Source organism: Nannospalax galili, unplaced genomic scaffold (assembly GCF_000622305.1).
Source record: "Nannospalax galili isolate Female #2095 unplaced genomic scaffold, S.galili_v1.0 scaffold146, whole genome shotgun sequence".
In the NCBI taxonomy this organism is placed as follows: domain Eukaryota; kingdom Metazoa; phylum Chordata; class Mammalia; order Rodentia; family Spalacidae; genus Nannospalax; species Nannospalax galili.
This window is the reverse complement of record NW_008357929.1, coordinates 7,774,839-7,788,886: the sequence shown is the minus strand read 5'-3', so window position 1 is coordinate 7,788,886 and position 14,048 is coordinate 7,774,839. Positions and strand designations below refer to the sequence as shown.

General features: G+C 46.1%; 1 protein-coding gene and 4 non-coding genes across 8 annotated transcripts; 1 reads left to right on the top strand and 4 right to left on the bottom strand.

Annotated features, from left to right (window-relative positions):
* Window positions 1-1,102: 1,102 nt before the first annotated feature.
* Aurkb (aurora kinase B) lies at window positions 1,103-7,315 on the bottom strand. 4 transcript variants are annotated; one of them, XM_029557562.1, is made up of 9 exons: window positions 7,258-7,315; window positions 7,005-7,074; window positions 5,214-5,316; window positions 5,052-5,103; window positions 4,705-4,896; window positions 4,337-4,475; window positions 4,093-4,241; window positions 2,312-2,486; window positions 1,103-1,414 (listed from the first exon to the last, which is right to left on the bottom strand). In XM_029557562.1, the coding sequence occupies exons 2-9, from the start codon at window positions 7,050-7,052 to the stop codon at window positions 1,241-1,243; spliced, it is 1,032 nt and encodes a 343-aa protein (XP_029413422.1). In that variant the 5' UTR covers window positions 7,053-7,074; window positions 7,258-7,315; the 3' UTR covers window positions 1,103-1,240. The 4 variants fall into 4 exon arrangements, with proteins under 4 accessions (XP_029413422.1, XP_017650566.1, XP_017650570.1 ...); XM_017795077.2 differs by having other exon boundaries at window positions 7,237-7,300; XM_029557563.1 differs by lacking the exon at window positions 1,103-1,414 and adding an exon at window positions 1,469-1,618 and having other exon boundaries at window positions 7,237-7,300.
* Window positions 7,316-10,969: 3,654 nt separating this feature from the next.
* Window positions 10,970-11,041, bottom strand: Trnaw-cca. Its single transcript has one exon. It is a non-coding gene; the product is annotated as a tRNA-Trp (tRNA).
* A 457-nt stretch (window positions 11,042-11,498) lies between these two features.
* Trnag-ucc lies at window positions 11,499-11,570 on the top strand. Its single transcript has one exon. It is a non-coding gene; the product is annotated as a tRNA-Gly (tRNA).
* A 551-nt stretch (window positions 11,571-12,121) lies between these two features.
* On the bottom strand, window positions 12,122-12,193 carry Trnad-guc. Its single transcript has one exon. It is a non-coding gene; the product is annotated as a tRNA-Asp (tRNA).
* A 377-nt stretch (window positions 12,194-12,570) lies between these two features.
* Window positions 12,571-12,642, bottom strand: Trnap-cgg. Its single transcript has one exon. It is a non-coding gene; the product is annotated as a tRNA-Pro (tRNA).
* Window positions 12,643-14,048: the final 1,406 nt, after the last annotated feature.

The following is a 14,048-nucleotide window of genomic DNA, read 5'->3' as shown; positions in this document are numbered from 1 at the left end:
TGCTGGGATTACAGGCATATACTACCATGCCTGGCTTTGAATGTGATTTTTTTTGGGGGGGGGCAGGGAGGGGGACTGTCTTTGTAGGTGTAAGTAAGGATCTTGAAAGGAGAGCCTGCTGATTTATTTGGACAGGCCCTAAATCAAAGAAGTGTTCAATAAGACACAGAGGAGAGGCAGGGAGAGGAGGGAAATGCCATGCAAAGGTGAAGACAGAGATTGGAGTTCAGTAGGTACAAGAAGTATTTAGAACCACTGACACTACAAGAGGCAAGAAAAGGTTCTCCTTCCAGCCTTTAAGGAAGTTCGGTACTTCCTCCATCTTGATCTCGGGTTTTGAGTTTCCAGAAGAGTGACAGAATAAATTTATTCTTTGAAATCAACAAGTTTGTACAGTTTGTTAATAGCTGTCCTAGGAATCCAACACGCAGAACAAAAATAAAATTTACCGAAGCAACCCCCAGATTGACTAAAATCCAATAGTCATTAAAAAGAGATTAGTAAACTAGGATCAGGTCTTCTTTCTATGTGAAGGGTATTGACTAAAAACCTAAGTCCTCAAGTCAGCCATCATAGTGCATCTCTGTAAAAGGCTAGGCAGAAAGACTGCCATTTTGAGGACAGCCTTGACTGCATGGTGAGATCCCAGCACACAACAGAACACGGCCTGGGAGATGCCTCGTACCATACTTATCTGGAAAGCCAGCACTGCTTCTGTTTGCTTCAATACTATGTCTTGATGCTAGCAATAAAACAAAAGAACTTCTAGGGTACAGTCATGCTGGGTGCTCCTAGGCTGGCAAAGAGTTGGGGAAGAAACAACTAGAAGTCAGGGAAAAGTGGACAGAGATGACTGATGACCAAGTATAGCAGTGGGAACTAAGGTCTCCCACCTCTAGACTCTGGGAGTCAGAACAAGGGCAAGAGGCTGTGGGGTGGCTGGGAGCTGACAGGGGTGGAGTCAGAGCTAAGAGGATGGGGTGTTGCCAGGGGTGATGAAGCAGTAATCATCTCTTGCCACCAAGGTAGGAGAGATCCCTCCCCTGCCCCAACTGATAGGATCCTCTGCAGTGAAGACTCTGTCTAGAAACCTCTCCAGTCACAAGTACAAAAAGCTCCAGCCTTTATTAAATAAAAAGGAGATAAGAAACAAATAAAGGCACAAGCTAACACCCTCTCCTTCCCACCACATATACAGATATACAAAGAGACAAAACTGAGCAAATGACAGGGACAAAAGTCAAGAGTCAGGCTGAAGGGCAGAGGGAGGCAGCACCCTCCGTGAGTTAGCCTGGACCCAAGGATGGGCTGCAACTTGAGCCAGGGGTAGCCGATCAGAGGGGTTATGCTTGAGCAGTTTGGAGATGAGGTCCTGGGCCCCCATGGGCACAGAAGTGGGGAACTTCAGGTCCACCTGTATATGTGGAAAAAGGAGAAAAAACTTCATCCTGCAGCATCTGGATCACATTTTCCTGGACTCATTCTATCAAGAATCTTCTGCAACCCCTTGCTGAGGACTTGGCAATTGATGGCTGCTGGGGTAAGGATAGTCATTTTTCTTTGAGTATGGTCATTGGTGGGTTGCTCATGCTCATGCAGGCAGAATAAACTGAACTCACTGGGTTATAAAAAGAAAAAGAGGAGGGTTGGAGAGATGGCTCAGCGGTTAAGAGTACTGGCTGCTCTCACAAAGGACCAGGGTTCAATTCCCAGCACCCATATGGCAGCTGCTTACAACTGTCTACAACTCAAGTTCCAGGGGTTCTGAAGCCCTCTCCTGACATCCTCAGGCACTGCATGGCATGGGTGCACTTACATACATACAGGCAACACCGTCATACACATAAAATAAAAATAAAAAATAATAAAATAAAAAATAAAAAAAGAGGACATGAAAGTAGGAAGAACATGGGGAGAAGGAAGGGGGAGCTGGGAATGGACATGACCAAGATACATTGTATACATGTATAAAATTGTCAAAGATATGATCAAGATACATTGTATACATGTATGCAAGTGTCAAAAATAAATAAAAGGGGATAAAGAAATGCCTCAGCAGTTAAGAGCACAGCCTACTGTTACAGAGGACTCAAGTTGGGTTCCTAGCATTCATATGGTAACTAACAATGCCCTAACTCCATTTCCAGGGGATCTGACATTCTCTTCTGGTCCGCACAGATGCACTTACATACATGCAGGCAAAACAAACACATAAAAATAAATAAATAAAATTTAAAAGCCCTGTAAATTGGCTCTGCCAACCTACAGCCCCTGGCTTCTGCAGAATATAAAACCTAGGCAGCCATCTCACCTTGACAATCCGACGATATGTTTCGTTGTGAGTAGGGCTCTCAAAGGGAGGGTTCCCCACCATCAGCTCGTAGCAGAGCACCCCTATACACCACAAATCGACCTTCTCATTGTGCATACGCCCCTCAATCATCTCTGGGGGCAGGTAGTCCAGAGTGCCACACATGGTCTTCCTCCTGGTGGGATGAGGAAAGTGGGCAGGGGACCCAGAGTTAGACAGCTTCTCTCTTCTCTTTGCCTCACAGCAGGCAGCCAAGAGACCTCTGGATACATTGGGGAAGTGTTCCATCCAAAGCAGACTGACTGAGCTACTAGGGTAAGATGGGGTAATGACAGAAACCAAGGTGTCAGAGGTGGACCTGTACTGTCTCAGCATGGCCACACTAAAGGATTATCTTAAGGAAAAAAAAAAAAAAAAGCCGGGTGTGGTGGCACAAACCTTTAATCCCAGCACCCAGGAGGCAGAGGCAGGCGGATCTTTGTGAATTCAAGGCCGGACTGGTCTACATAATGAGTTCCAAGACACCTGGGGCTACAGGGAGACCCTGTCTCAAAAAGACCAAAAAAACAAAAAACAAAACAAAACAAACAATCAGGTATGAGGGCAATGTTCATCTGGAATTAAAGAAAAAAAAAGTCAAGGGCCCCGCATGATGGCATATGGCTTTAGTCACAGCACTTGGGAAGAGGGCCAGAATGTTCTACATAGTGAATTCAGGGCTAGTCAGAGCTACTCAGTGAGACCCTGTCTCAAACCAACCAACCAACCACAACAAAAAAAACACCAAGCAAGTGTTATTTAAATAATTCAAGGCAGGTGAATCTCTGTGACATCAAGGCCAGCCTGGTCTACATAGTTCCAGGCCTGTGAGGGCTATAGTGAGACCTTGTCTCAAAAAAAAAAAAACAACAAAGAAAGTCAGGTTTTATCCCTACTGCACAATACCATGAAGCCATTAAAAAATGGTTACCATGTATTGTGATGAACACCTCTAATCCCAACACTTAGGAGGTTTGAAGCAGTTTAAGGCCAGCTTGGGCTATAAGGCAAAATTTAATCCAAAAATTTTGGGGCCAAATGTGGTGGCACACGATTTTAATCCCAGGACAAGGGAGGCAGAAGTAAGCTCTGTGAGATAGAGGCCAGCCTGGTCTACATAGTGAGTTCCAGGCTAGTTGGAGCTACAGGGAGACCCTGTCTCAAAAACAAACAAAGAAATTTAGGGCACTTTTAAGGGATGTGGCTCAGTGGTAGAGCATTTGCCTAGCATAGGCAAGGCCCTGGGTTGCATTCCCAATACTGTATAACAAAACAAAATAAAAATGATACGGAAATGTGTGCCTATAATACCTGCTACTCACTTGAGCCCAGGTATTTGAGGCCAGCCTGGGCAACATAGTGAGAACTCAACTCCTTTAAAAAATGGGGCATGGAGGGGAAGTGGTAAACTGGGCATAATGGTTCATAGCACATTTGGAGGTAGAAGCTCAGAGGATCAGAAGTTCAAGGTCATCCTTTGCTACATAAGTGCATCTAAATAAGTAGATAAATAAATGGTGATGGTGTGGGAGTTTTCACAATAATGTAGTGAGAGAGGTTCCACCATACTTAGTAAAAAAGAATAGAAAATTCAGATGAAATTGTTGAGTCACCTATTTTTGTAAAGGTACCACTATGGCTATGTGTGCATGAAGACAAATCCTAATGTTCCTGATTAAGAAGATACAGAGGAGTTTTATGGGGAATGTCACAACCTCACACCGGGAACAGTCCCACTGTACCTCAGAGAGGGAGCATGTACAGACCAGCCAAAATCAGCAATCTTCAGCTCTCCCTGGAGTCCCAAGAGCAGGTTCTCAGGCTTTATGTCTCTGTGAATCACCTTCTTCTTGTGGCAATACATCAGAGCATCTGCCAATTCCTCCATGATCTGAGGGGATCCACAAGACATCAGGCCTCCAGCTTGAAGATGCCGCCCCCAGCCTCACACCCACAGCCGGGCCCCAGGTGCCCACCAGCCCGGACCGTGGCTGTTCGCTGCTCGTCAAAAATGTGATTCTTCTGTAATTCCTTGTAGAGCTCACCCCGGGGGGCATACTCCAGGATCAAGTAGATCCTCCGCCGGTCATAGAAATAATTGTAGAGCCGAAGAATGTTGGGATGTCTGGGGTAAGGGGAAAGGAGGCTTCAGACTGCATTTAGGAGCCCGGACAGATGGTAGGGCCCAGTGGGATGAACTGGGGTGGGTCACAGATCAGGGCTGAGAGTAATAAGGAAGAGCTGATGCAGGTGGCCCTGAGTGAGGGAGACAGCAACGTGGGATGATAGGGTTGACAGAGGGGCTGCCGGGTGAGGATACAGAGGGGTTTTAGGGTCAGAGGCAAATAGCTTACTGAAGGTGGGCCTGGATTTCAATCTCTCTGCGCAGCTGGTGTTCCACACCCTCTTTCTCAATCTGAGATTTGAAGAGGACCTTGAGAGCCACGATGAATTGGCTTTTCTTTTCCCGTGCCAAGTACACATTTCCAAATTTGCCTTTGCCCAGGGGTCGGCCAATCTCAAAGTCATCAATTGTGAGGGAACGTCTGGTTAGAAAGTGGGGGAAGGTAGCTAGCTCAGTGCTGCCCTGTAGATTCTGAGGTGTTTGCTTTGTTTTCCTTCCCACACCTACTCTCCTTACTCTCTCCCGTTTCCTGCCTTTTCACTGGTTACCTCCCTCTACCTTCTATAGGGCACTTACATGCCATTGCATCCCCCACTGATGTTCTCACCGAACTTCTGGCCAGGGGCAACTAAGGAGAGAGCAGAGGTGTTGAGTTCCTTCTTTGAGACATTCTCATTCTACACCCTCCCTTAGGTTCTGGTCCCCTTGGGTTAATCCTCTCCCCGTTGTCCCAGGTACCTGTGGGCTGGCCATTGGATCGGCTCATGAGAACAAGCGCAGATGGTGTGGCAGGTTCCTTCCTGAGGACTCTCTGGGGCAGGGTGTTCAGGCCTGACTGAGACTGAGGAGCAAGGGGTAGCTCTGAGGGTGCCTTTGTCCCCATGGCCTGGCTGGAATGTGCTATAAGCAGCACATCAGCTACTTGCTAAAGAGTCACCCACCTATCCACCCACAGCTCAAACAGTATGGATAGACAGCACAATGTAACTAACTGTCTAGCCCCAAGATTCTGCTAATAGTTCCACATTAAATGGGTTATTAAGAAACAACTTAAGACCTGGGCATCCTGGCATCCATCAATAATCTCAGCACTTAGGAGGGTGAGGTAGGAAGACCAGGAGTTCAAGGCTAGTTTGAGCTACATGAGGTCCCATTCAGTTGGGTTACATGAGATCTTGTCTCAACATCACTCCCACAAATAAAATTTTTCTAATTTAAATGAATAAATAAATAAACAACTCAAGACAAGAGGCAACAGACTTACTCTAATATCTACCATTTCACTTCTGACCATGGCCTAGATCACCTTCTCAGGTATGAAACTATACAGTCTGTACAGGTCTATACACCTCACCACATTAATCAAGGCTCAGATAAGATACCGGAGCTCTTGCAGTTGCAACAGTAGAATTTAACCCTTTGTGGTAACAGGCTTTAGGGATACTGAGGGTTAGTCTGGCCTTGAGCTACTTCTTCACTTTCAGCTTCTCATAGTAATAGTTTCTTTTGATAGCAACCAAGGTAAAAAAATGATAGCACTGAACTCAAGACTCCACCCTTGTCGGTTTTACTTAGTGCTCCAAGTAGAGGAAGCTGGAATAAGGGAACAAATAGACTCTCCAAGGACTTTGAAAGAGCCGTCACTCTTTTGGGGACAGGGTTATATAAAGCTTAAGTTGGCCTCACAACTGTAAATCTGTCTCACTATCACCAGTGCTGGGGTAACAGGTATGTACCACCATGCCTAGCTCCTCTTCTTCAGCCAAGAAAAGGCTGGCTGCCCCTACAATTTCCCAGCGATATTAGTATATCAGTATAGATTGGCAAATAACAAAGCTGAAGTTCACACACACACACACACACACAAACATACATTTCCAATCACAGTGTGGATGGTTCACTGAAAGGCATTTGGGTAACGGGAAAATAAATTTATTTGAATCTTTAGTTCAAGTCACAACACTCATTAAAATCAAATTCCATAGAGAGAGGGCTCAGAAGTTAAGAGCACTGGCTAATCTTACAGAGGATTTGGGTTCAAATCCCAGTACCCACATGATGGCTAACAACCATCCTGGATCTGACACCTTCTGTCTTCCATGGGCACACTAACATACATGCAGGCAATACACTCATACACATAAAATAAATTTTAAAAATTAAATTCCAGGACTGGATTGTAGCCCAGGTACAGCAAAATTTAAGGCCCAGAGTTTGATATCCAGGACCACAAGTAAATAGTAAATTTTAAATGAGTAATTTAGATTGTCCTGGTCCTCTCAAACAGTAGTTTTAGATTCTAGAGTCTATTTCTGAGTGGTTTATTTTTCATAATAGAGGATAATAGAGGATGGGAATCAGGCTCAGCTCTGAAGAGGTCGTTACAGGCTGGTCAGATTCAACCTGGTCACATCTGGTAGGATAAGTGACAAGAGTGGGCTTAGAGGACCACCATCTGTAGACTTCAAATCTCCAAGCAAGAACTTGCCTTCCAGGGGAGATGGGGCGAGGAAGATGGGAGGGCCTTACCGTCTGCCGGCCGTAGGGCCACGGGTAGGTGTTCTCCTTCTGCGCCATTCTTAGAGAAAACGCGGGAGAGCTGGGTAGAGAAGGGAAGGGCAGTGAGCGGCGGGACGAGCAGGCAGACCGAGGGCCGCTCTGCCTGGCGGGAGGGAGCCGGGGTCCGAGCGCACCGCGCGGTGCAGCGCCCCGGGCCTGCCGTGGTCCCTCCCTCTCCAGGACCACCACCCGCCCAACGGACCTGAGCTCTCCCGGGGCCCACCTCACAGCAACTCTCCCCCTCGGCACCCGCAAACTACAGAACCCTCCCGGCCCCTCCCCTCCCCGGACACTTTCAAATCTCCCGCCGTGCTCCTATTGGCTGAGCAAGCTGTCCATGCCCGCTCTCATTGGCTACGTGTCCCATTACGTAGGTCGTTGAGCCCCCCCCCGAAGGAGGCGTGGACTGAGACTCGTTTCTTTGCATTCAGGTTTGGTAACTCCAAGTTTCTCAAATACTCTCTTTTGCTTTCTTTTATGAAAAACTTAATATAACCGAGATTATTTTTCTTGCTTAAACTAGGATCTAACATTGTTTTCTGCCAGATGGAGGGACAATTATGCCAACACCATTTGTTAAACTGCCGGGTTCGCGGGAGAATTTAAATGCCGCCCTTAATGAAATCTTCGCGTGCGCGGTCCTCTTCCGGTATCTGTAGAGCTTTGTCTTAGCACTCTGCTTGAAAGTGGTGATGCTACACGCCTTTGATCCCAGCACTCGGGTCTTTGTGAGTTCGAGGCCAGCCTAGTCTACAAAGCGAGTCCCAGGCCAGCCTAGTCTACATAGCGAGTCCCAGGCCAGCCACCGCTACATGGTGAGATCCTGTTTTTTTTTTTTTTTTTTTTTAAAAAAAAAAAAGTGATAAATATTGTAAAAATATTTTATCCGGACTGGAGAGGTTGCTCAGCGGTTGAGAGCACTGGTTGCTCTCGAAGAGAACCCGGGTTCTGTTCCCAACGCCCACATGGCAGCTAACAAGCCTCAGTAACTCCACTGGTGAAGCAACACACTCTTCTGACCTCGTGGGCATTGCACCACACGGGTGCACTTGCATACATGTAGACAATACTCATACACACAAAATAATAAATATTAAAATTTTTTAATCCAGGTGTGGATTTATAGGTGCAAATCTATAATCCCAGCACTCAGGAAGCTGAGGCAGGAGGATTGTAAGTTTGAGGTCACTCTGGGCTATGTCTGGTCCCTGCCTCCAAAAAAAGTTCTGTTCTACACTCTTAATCTTGTGTCATTACTATTTTGTTTTTTAAAATCCTATAAGGCAGGGCTGGAGAGACTGACTGTTCTTGCAGAAGACCCGGGTTCAAATCTCAGCACCCACATGGCAGCTAACAACTGTCCTGTAACTCCAGTTACAGGGGATCCAACAGCCTCTTCTGTCCTCCGCTGGCTCTGCACGACAGGGGTGCACTTACCTACATGCAGGCATAACACTCATACACAGAAAATAAAAATAATAAATAAAATATTTTTTTAAAATCCTGTAAGGCATGCCCCAGGTGGTGGTGCTCACCTTTAATCCCAGCAGAGGCAGGCAGATCTCTGTGAAATTGAGGCCAACCTGGTCTACATAGTGAATTCCAGGCTAGCTGAGGCTGTAGGAATTCAAGGCCAGCTTGGTCTACAGAGTGAGTTTAAAGCCAGCTAGGACATTAGTAATGAGATCTTGCCTTAAAAAAAGTTTATAGCTGGTTGTGGTGGTGCAGGCCCTTAATCCCAGCACTTCGAAGGCAGGAGGATCTCTATGAGTTCGAGGCCAGCCTGATCTACATAGGGCGTTCCAGGCCACCTGGGGCTACAGGGAGACCCTGTCTGAAAGAGACCAAAAAAAAAAGTTTCTAGTTCTAATACTAGGCACACAGGAGCTGGAGGCAGGAGAATTGCTAACAATTATAAATAAGTAAGTCTTCCATCTCTGTAAATTAGCAATTCCCATTGAGTAGTCTTCATTTGTGGATATATGAAGGGGATTTTTCACTATTCTTTTGCCTTGGGCTGATATTTCACAGGACTGGGAAAGGACTGTTTGGTGTTCCAAAGCTCCAGCATATACAGTGTTTGCAACTTGGGTTGTATGCCTCTGTCTTGACATAGTGACTGATCTGGCAAAAGGTAAGGCAAGACCCAAGAGTGAGGCAAGGGAAGCACAGCTTGCACTATATCTGTTGTGTGGGTGGTTTTCTGAGGCCCAGATTCCTCACTAGGAATCTCAGCTTGCCACACTAACAAAGCATATTTAGTGGAGGAAAGAGATGTCAGGATAATAAATTTTCCATTTAGAAAGACAAGGCCTCTGTGGGTGTGTGTGTTTGTGTTGGGAGAGTTTGTTTACTTGAATTTCTTCCTTTCTTTTCTTTCTTTCTTTCTTTCTTTCTTTCTTTCTTTCTTTCTTTCTTTCTTTCTTTCTTTCTTTCTTTCTTTCTTTCTAAAATATACTGAAGGCAGCAAAATGCTCTTGTTCTAGGTGTCTAGGGCCCTGGAGAAGTCTGGTGAGAACATTTGTATGTAACACTCGTTCTACCCCAACTTATTAAAAACATTTTCAAAAAATTGGCCCTAAGCCAGGCATCGTGGCTCACACCTATAATCTCAGCAATTGGGATGCAGAGACAGGAGGATCACTTGTGAGTACAAGGTCTGTCTGGTTACACAATGAGTTCCAAGCCAGAACTACAAAAAAAAAAAAGTTAAAATAAATAAAATTTAAAATTGTTGGGGCTGGAGAGATGGTTCAGTGGTTAAGCACAGTAGTTGGTCTTGCAGAAGACCTGGGTTCGAATCCCAGCACCCACATAACAGCTAACAAGCGTCTGTAACTCCAGTTCTATGGGATCTGACAGCCTCCTCTGACCGGAGTGCACTTAAATGTAGGCAATACATGCATACACATTAAATAAAATATTTTTTTATAAAAATTGGACTCAAAATTTAAATACAAGAAAACAACACTGGAAAAAGAAAGATACTTATACTTGAAAAAGTTACATAGTCCTTGGAAGACCATTGACCAGAACCTGAAGTTTCAGGAATTTATATATATATACCACAGACCAAAGGAAAAAAAGAAAAGAGACTGGTTCAAAGTCATTGGCAGTTACTTAGAACTTAGAGGCCAGCCTAGACTACTGAGACATCAGCTCAAACAAACAAAACAAAACAACTAACCAACCAACAGTAACTTTTTCCCCTTCTTTTTGTTTTTTGAGACAAGCTTTCCTTGTAGCCCCAGCTGGACTGGAACTTGCTATATAGACCAGACTGGCCTAGATTTCACAGAGGTCTACCTGTCTCTGTCTCCCTAGAACTAGGAGTAAGGTGTGCACCACCACACTTAGCCCTCTGGAAGCAATAACTTTTAAATACTAAGAAAAAAAGTGCAGCTAATTGGGACAAAGTATCTAACTTTGGAAAAACTGCTTAATAGTTGTACAAGTGTCATCACATTTTAGGTTGTCATTACAATTATAAACAGTATAGAATCATATTTCTATTACAACGATGAGCAAAAACAATGAAATACAAGATTATGGACACCACCAGCAAATGTAGATTAGGCAGCCTCAAATGAGAACAGTGGCTTGGGATAATACTCATGCATAACTACTATTACTTGAAAGGTGATTAACTATTGCTGCATTTTTTTTTCCAATGGAGAATATTTATTGATACATATTTGGAACAAGAGTTGGGGACTCTTCATGAACAGTTTTTGTTAGGATACCTAAAATATCTATTAAAAGTATTACTATTTTGACAGAAATGGTGAAACAATATAAAAGTCCCCACACTTGTATCTTAGGGGACATTTAGGTGCTTTGAAGGCAGAAATAAAATTTCATCTAATTAGAGCAGGATTTAAATTTTTGTTGAAAGCTGCCAGTACAGACATAAATTATAAAATATACTTGGTTTGTGACCCCGACGTGATTTGAACACGCAACCTTCTGATCTGGAGTCAGACGCGCTACCGTTGCGCCACGAGGCCTTCCTGAACTGTGCTTTTGACGGGTCTGGTGAACAGACATATCAGCAGGGCGAAATGAGGCTTTTCCCGGCTTCTCCTGACCCAGGCGGAGAGGCTCGTGCACACGCAAAAAGTAAACGGTTTTAGGTAAGCGACAATGCGTGCTTAGGTGCATTTGGCAGGAAGCCCAATTCTTTTACCCTGTGATATGTTGAGCTCACTCAGATAAGCGATTTCTGTATGTTTGGAACATTTTTTTCTGGAGATGATGTCATCATGGCGTCACAGGCTCCTAAACAGATCTTACACGTCAGTTGTGGTGGCGATGCATAGAAGCCTCATTTAAATTCTCGGAATCGTGTTTTCCTGATTTGTACATTGGCTATCGCCTCAGATAATCACATAAAATAACGTTCCAAACTAGTCGGGCAGCTGAATCTAAACTTGATTTACTGCAGAGCCGCAGCTCTACATGGCTGCGTTGGTGGTATAGTGGTGAGCATAGCTGCCTTCCAAGCAGTTGACCCGGGTTCGATTCCCGGCCAACGCATGGTCTTTTTTCATTTTCTGTGTTCATTTGCCACCAACATGGTGCACCCGAACGTCCAGAGGAGTCCCCCGCCAGGAGAGCCGCGGCCTCCGTGACCGGCCAGTCCCTCCGTAGCCCTGCTAGCCCCGCTGCATGCTCTTCCCAGCATGTAGTACAGGTGCGCCGGAACTGCCCACCGCACTCGGGTTGCAATGTAAATCCAGACGCCAGGTCGCGGAGTTCAGGCCTTCAAGCTGAGACTGGCGAGGTCCAGGAGAAACCACGGGAGCCTGTCGGAGCCGTCCACAGATTACGCGCATTGTCAGTTTTCCTTCTCTTGCCGCTTCCTGTCTTCTGAGTTATCTTCGATGAACACGTCACATAAATACACTGAAATAAAACAACGGCTAGTGTAGCCACGTTTAGATTTGAGCTCGTGAGACAGGATGGCTTCCACTCTCCTCTTCCTCTCCGTCTTATGCCTTTCTTGTGGCCCAGAAGACAACTTCATCAATAAATGAAATGCAGTGAGAGTACCTAGACTTAAAATTTAAGAAGAAAAGCTAAAACTCCTCCCCGTCGGGGAATCGAACCCCGGTCTCCCGCGTGACAGGCGGGGATACTCACCACTATACTAACGAGGAGTGAGCTGAAAAAGGGTCTCTCCAAGTCCTTGATCTGAGATCCCAGAAAGACCAAAATGAGCAGGAGTCATCCAAGAAGACAGACGGTCCCAAATCTGTCGAAATCCCAGGCAAGAGCACCCAGAATAGCTCGCATCTGTCATCCACAGCTACGTGGTGGACATCAAACTGAAACCAAGCTCTGGTGGCCAAGGCGCCGTACCTGTGAGAATTGAACCTGTGGTCGCAGTTCAGGCCTCGCTTTGGCTGGGAGGACTGCGCAGAGCTGCTTCCTGCCACCAGAACAAAAGAGACCGCTGTTCTCAAGCCTTGGGCCGCACCGTGTCTACTGACACACTCCTTCCGTTGTGGTTCCACAAAGAAAAAATAATAATAATGGGCTCGTCCGGGATTTGAACCCGGGACCTCTCGCACCCGAAGCGAGAATCATACCCCTAGACCAACGAGCCGACACACAGAATTGGCCGCGGGTGCCCTTAGAGGTCATACGACATTTGCTGCAGTCCTGATGCTACCATGTCTAAAGGAAGGTGCTGGCGGCACTTGGAGATCACCCACTGCAAAGTACTTGGGAGCAGAGTCTGCGAATCTCTTGGACACTATCCAACGAGCTCCGACTCCTCCCAGGAAATAGCGTCGAGGAAGTGGGAGGGTATGGTCTCGGCCCTCTCCACACCGCCCCACTGGGCCATCTTCCACTGGTCCCCGTGCCTTGGAGTCCCCCGGCCCTGGCCGAGCCTCTGGCAACAGGGCTCTGAAGATAAGCAGTGGAGTTGCATGGTTTGGGGACAAGCTGGGGACAGTTTATGAGTCCTGAACTCCCTAGGTGAACACCAACTTTCTCACCATCCCTACCTCTGTCTTACTGGAGTGAGGAGTAGGGCAGACTCCAGACTCCACGGAGTAACCCACGGTCTTTCCACACTGTCTGACAATGTCCAGGTTAAAAACAGAATGCGATTTCTGGGACTAAGAAGACCCACCAAGGAGGTGTAACTAAACTGGCTGGCTAGAGGAGTGGAGGAGGGGTCGACATCTTTGCAAGCCCTGATCCCTGGGTTCCCAACTTGTAGGATCCAGTTACCTTCTGCCCTCCTGTCTAGTCTGTCTAGGTCTCTGGTTCTCTACTGGTGTAACTGGGTGTGTGCCGCTGAAACATGGGCAAAAACCAGGAACTGAATCTTTAAACTGTGTTTTATTCAGAGTCAGCAATCTGAGAAGACAGTGGTTTAATATTCTAAACATCTGTCTTAAACCTCATCTTTAGCTAACAGAATATATAGGGGGGAAAACAAAAGGAATCATCTCAAAGTTTAGTCTTGCCCCTCTGATCAGTCCTGTCTCAGATTTACTGTGTTCGTGGGTTTCTCATTATTCCTCTAGAATGAACCAGAAAGAGCCCCTCCTGTCACCCAAGATTCCAAGGAGATAGGGGCTCTGAAGCAAGTAGCTTCAAGGGTGTGGTCCAAGGCCAGTAGGCCTGGCTTTGAGGCCTCCAAGTGTCCCCTGAGCCTCTATCTTAGAATGCTATACTCACAGGCTTTGCTTTGCTAGCAAGAAGTGAGAGGTCAGTTGCAGACAACCCTGGACCAACGGGGTTGAGCTATCCTGTTCCAAATGCCATTGGGTTATTTATGAGGCCAAGGCCTTTCTAATGTGCACCTGCAGATACTTTGATGGGGAAGACTTCAAATAGGGGTTCAGCGGTTGGTTTTTTTCTTTTCAAACTCCCAGGCACTGCGGGGGGTGGGGGGGGGTCAGGCCTTTCCTGTCATTGTCAGCAGGTGGATTAGCATGTTTTCAGGGCTGATCTGGCACTTCTTCCCATATCTTCCAATTCCTGTCTCCTCTTGAG

What these genes read in the sequence shown, in the direction of transcription:
- Aurkb (XM_029557562.1), bottom strand. Translation starts at nt 7,052, where the DNA reads ATGGCGCAGAAGGAGAACACCTACCCGTGGCCCTACGGCCGGCAGACG. An exon ending in AGTGGGGGATGCAATGGCAT is followed by an intron (nt 4,897 to 5,051) that starts GTAAGTGCCCTA and finishes CTTTCTAACCAG; the next exon opens with ACGTTCCCTCACAATTGATG. An exon ending in GTACATGCTCCCTCTCTGAG is followed by an intron (nt 2,487 to 4,092) that starts GTACAGTGGGAC and finishes TCATCCCACCAG; the next exon opens with GAGGAAGACCATGTGTGGCA.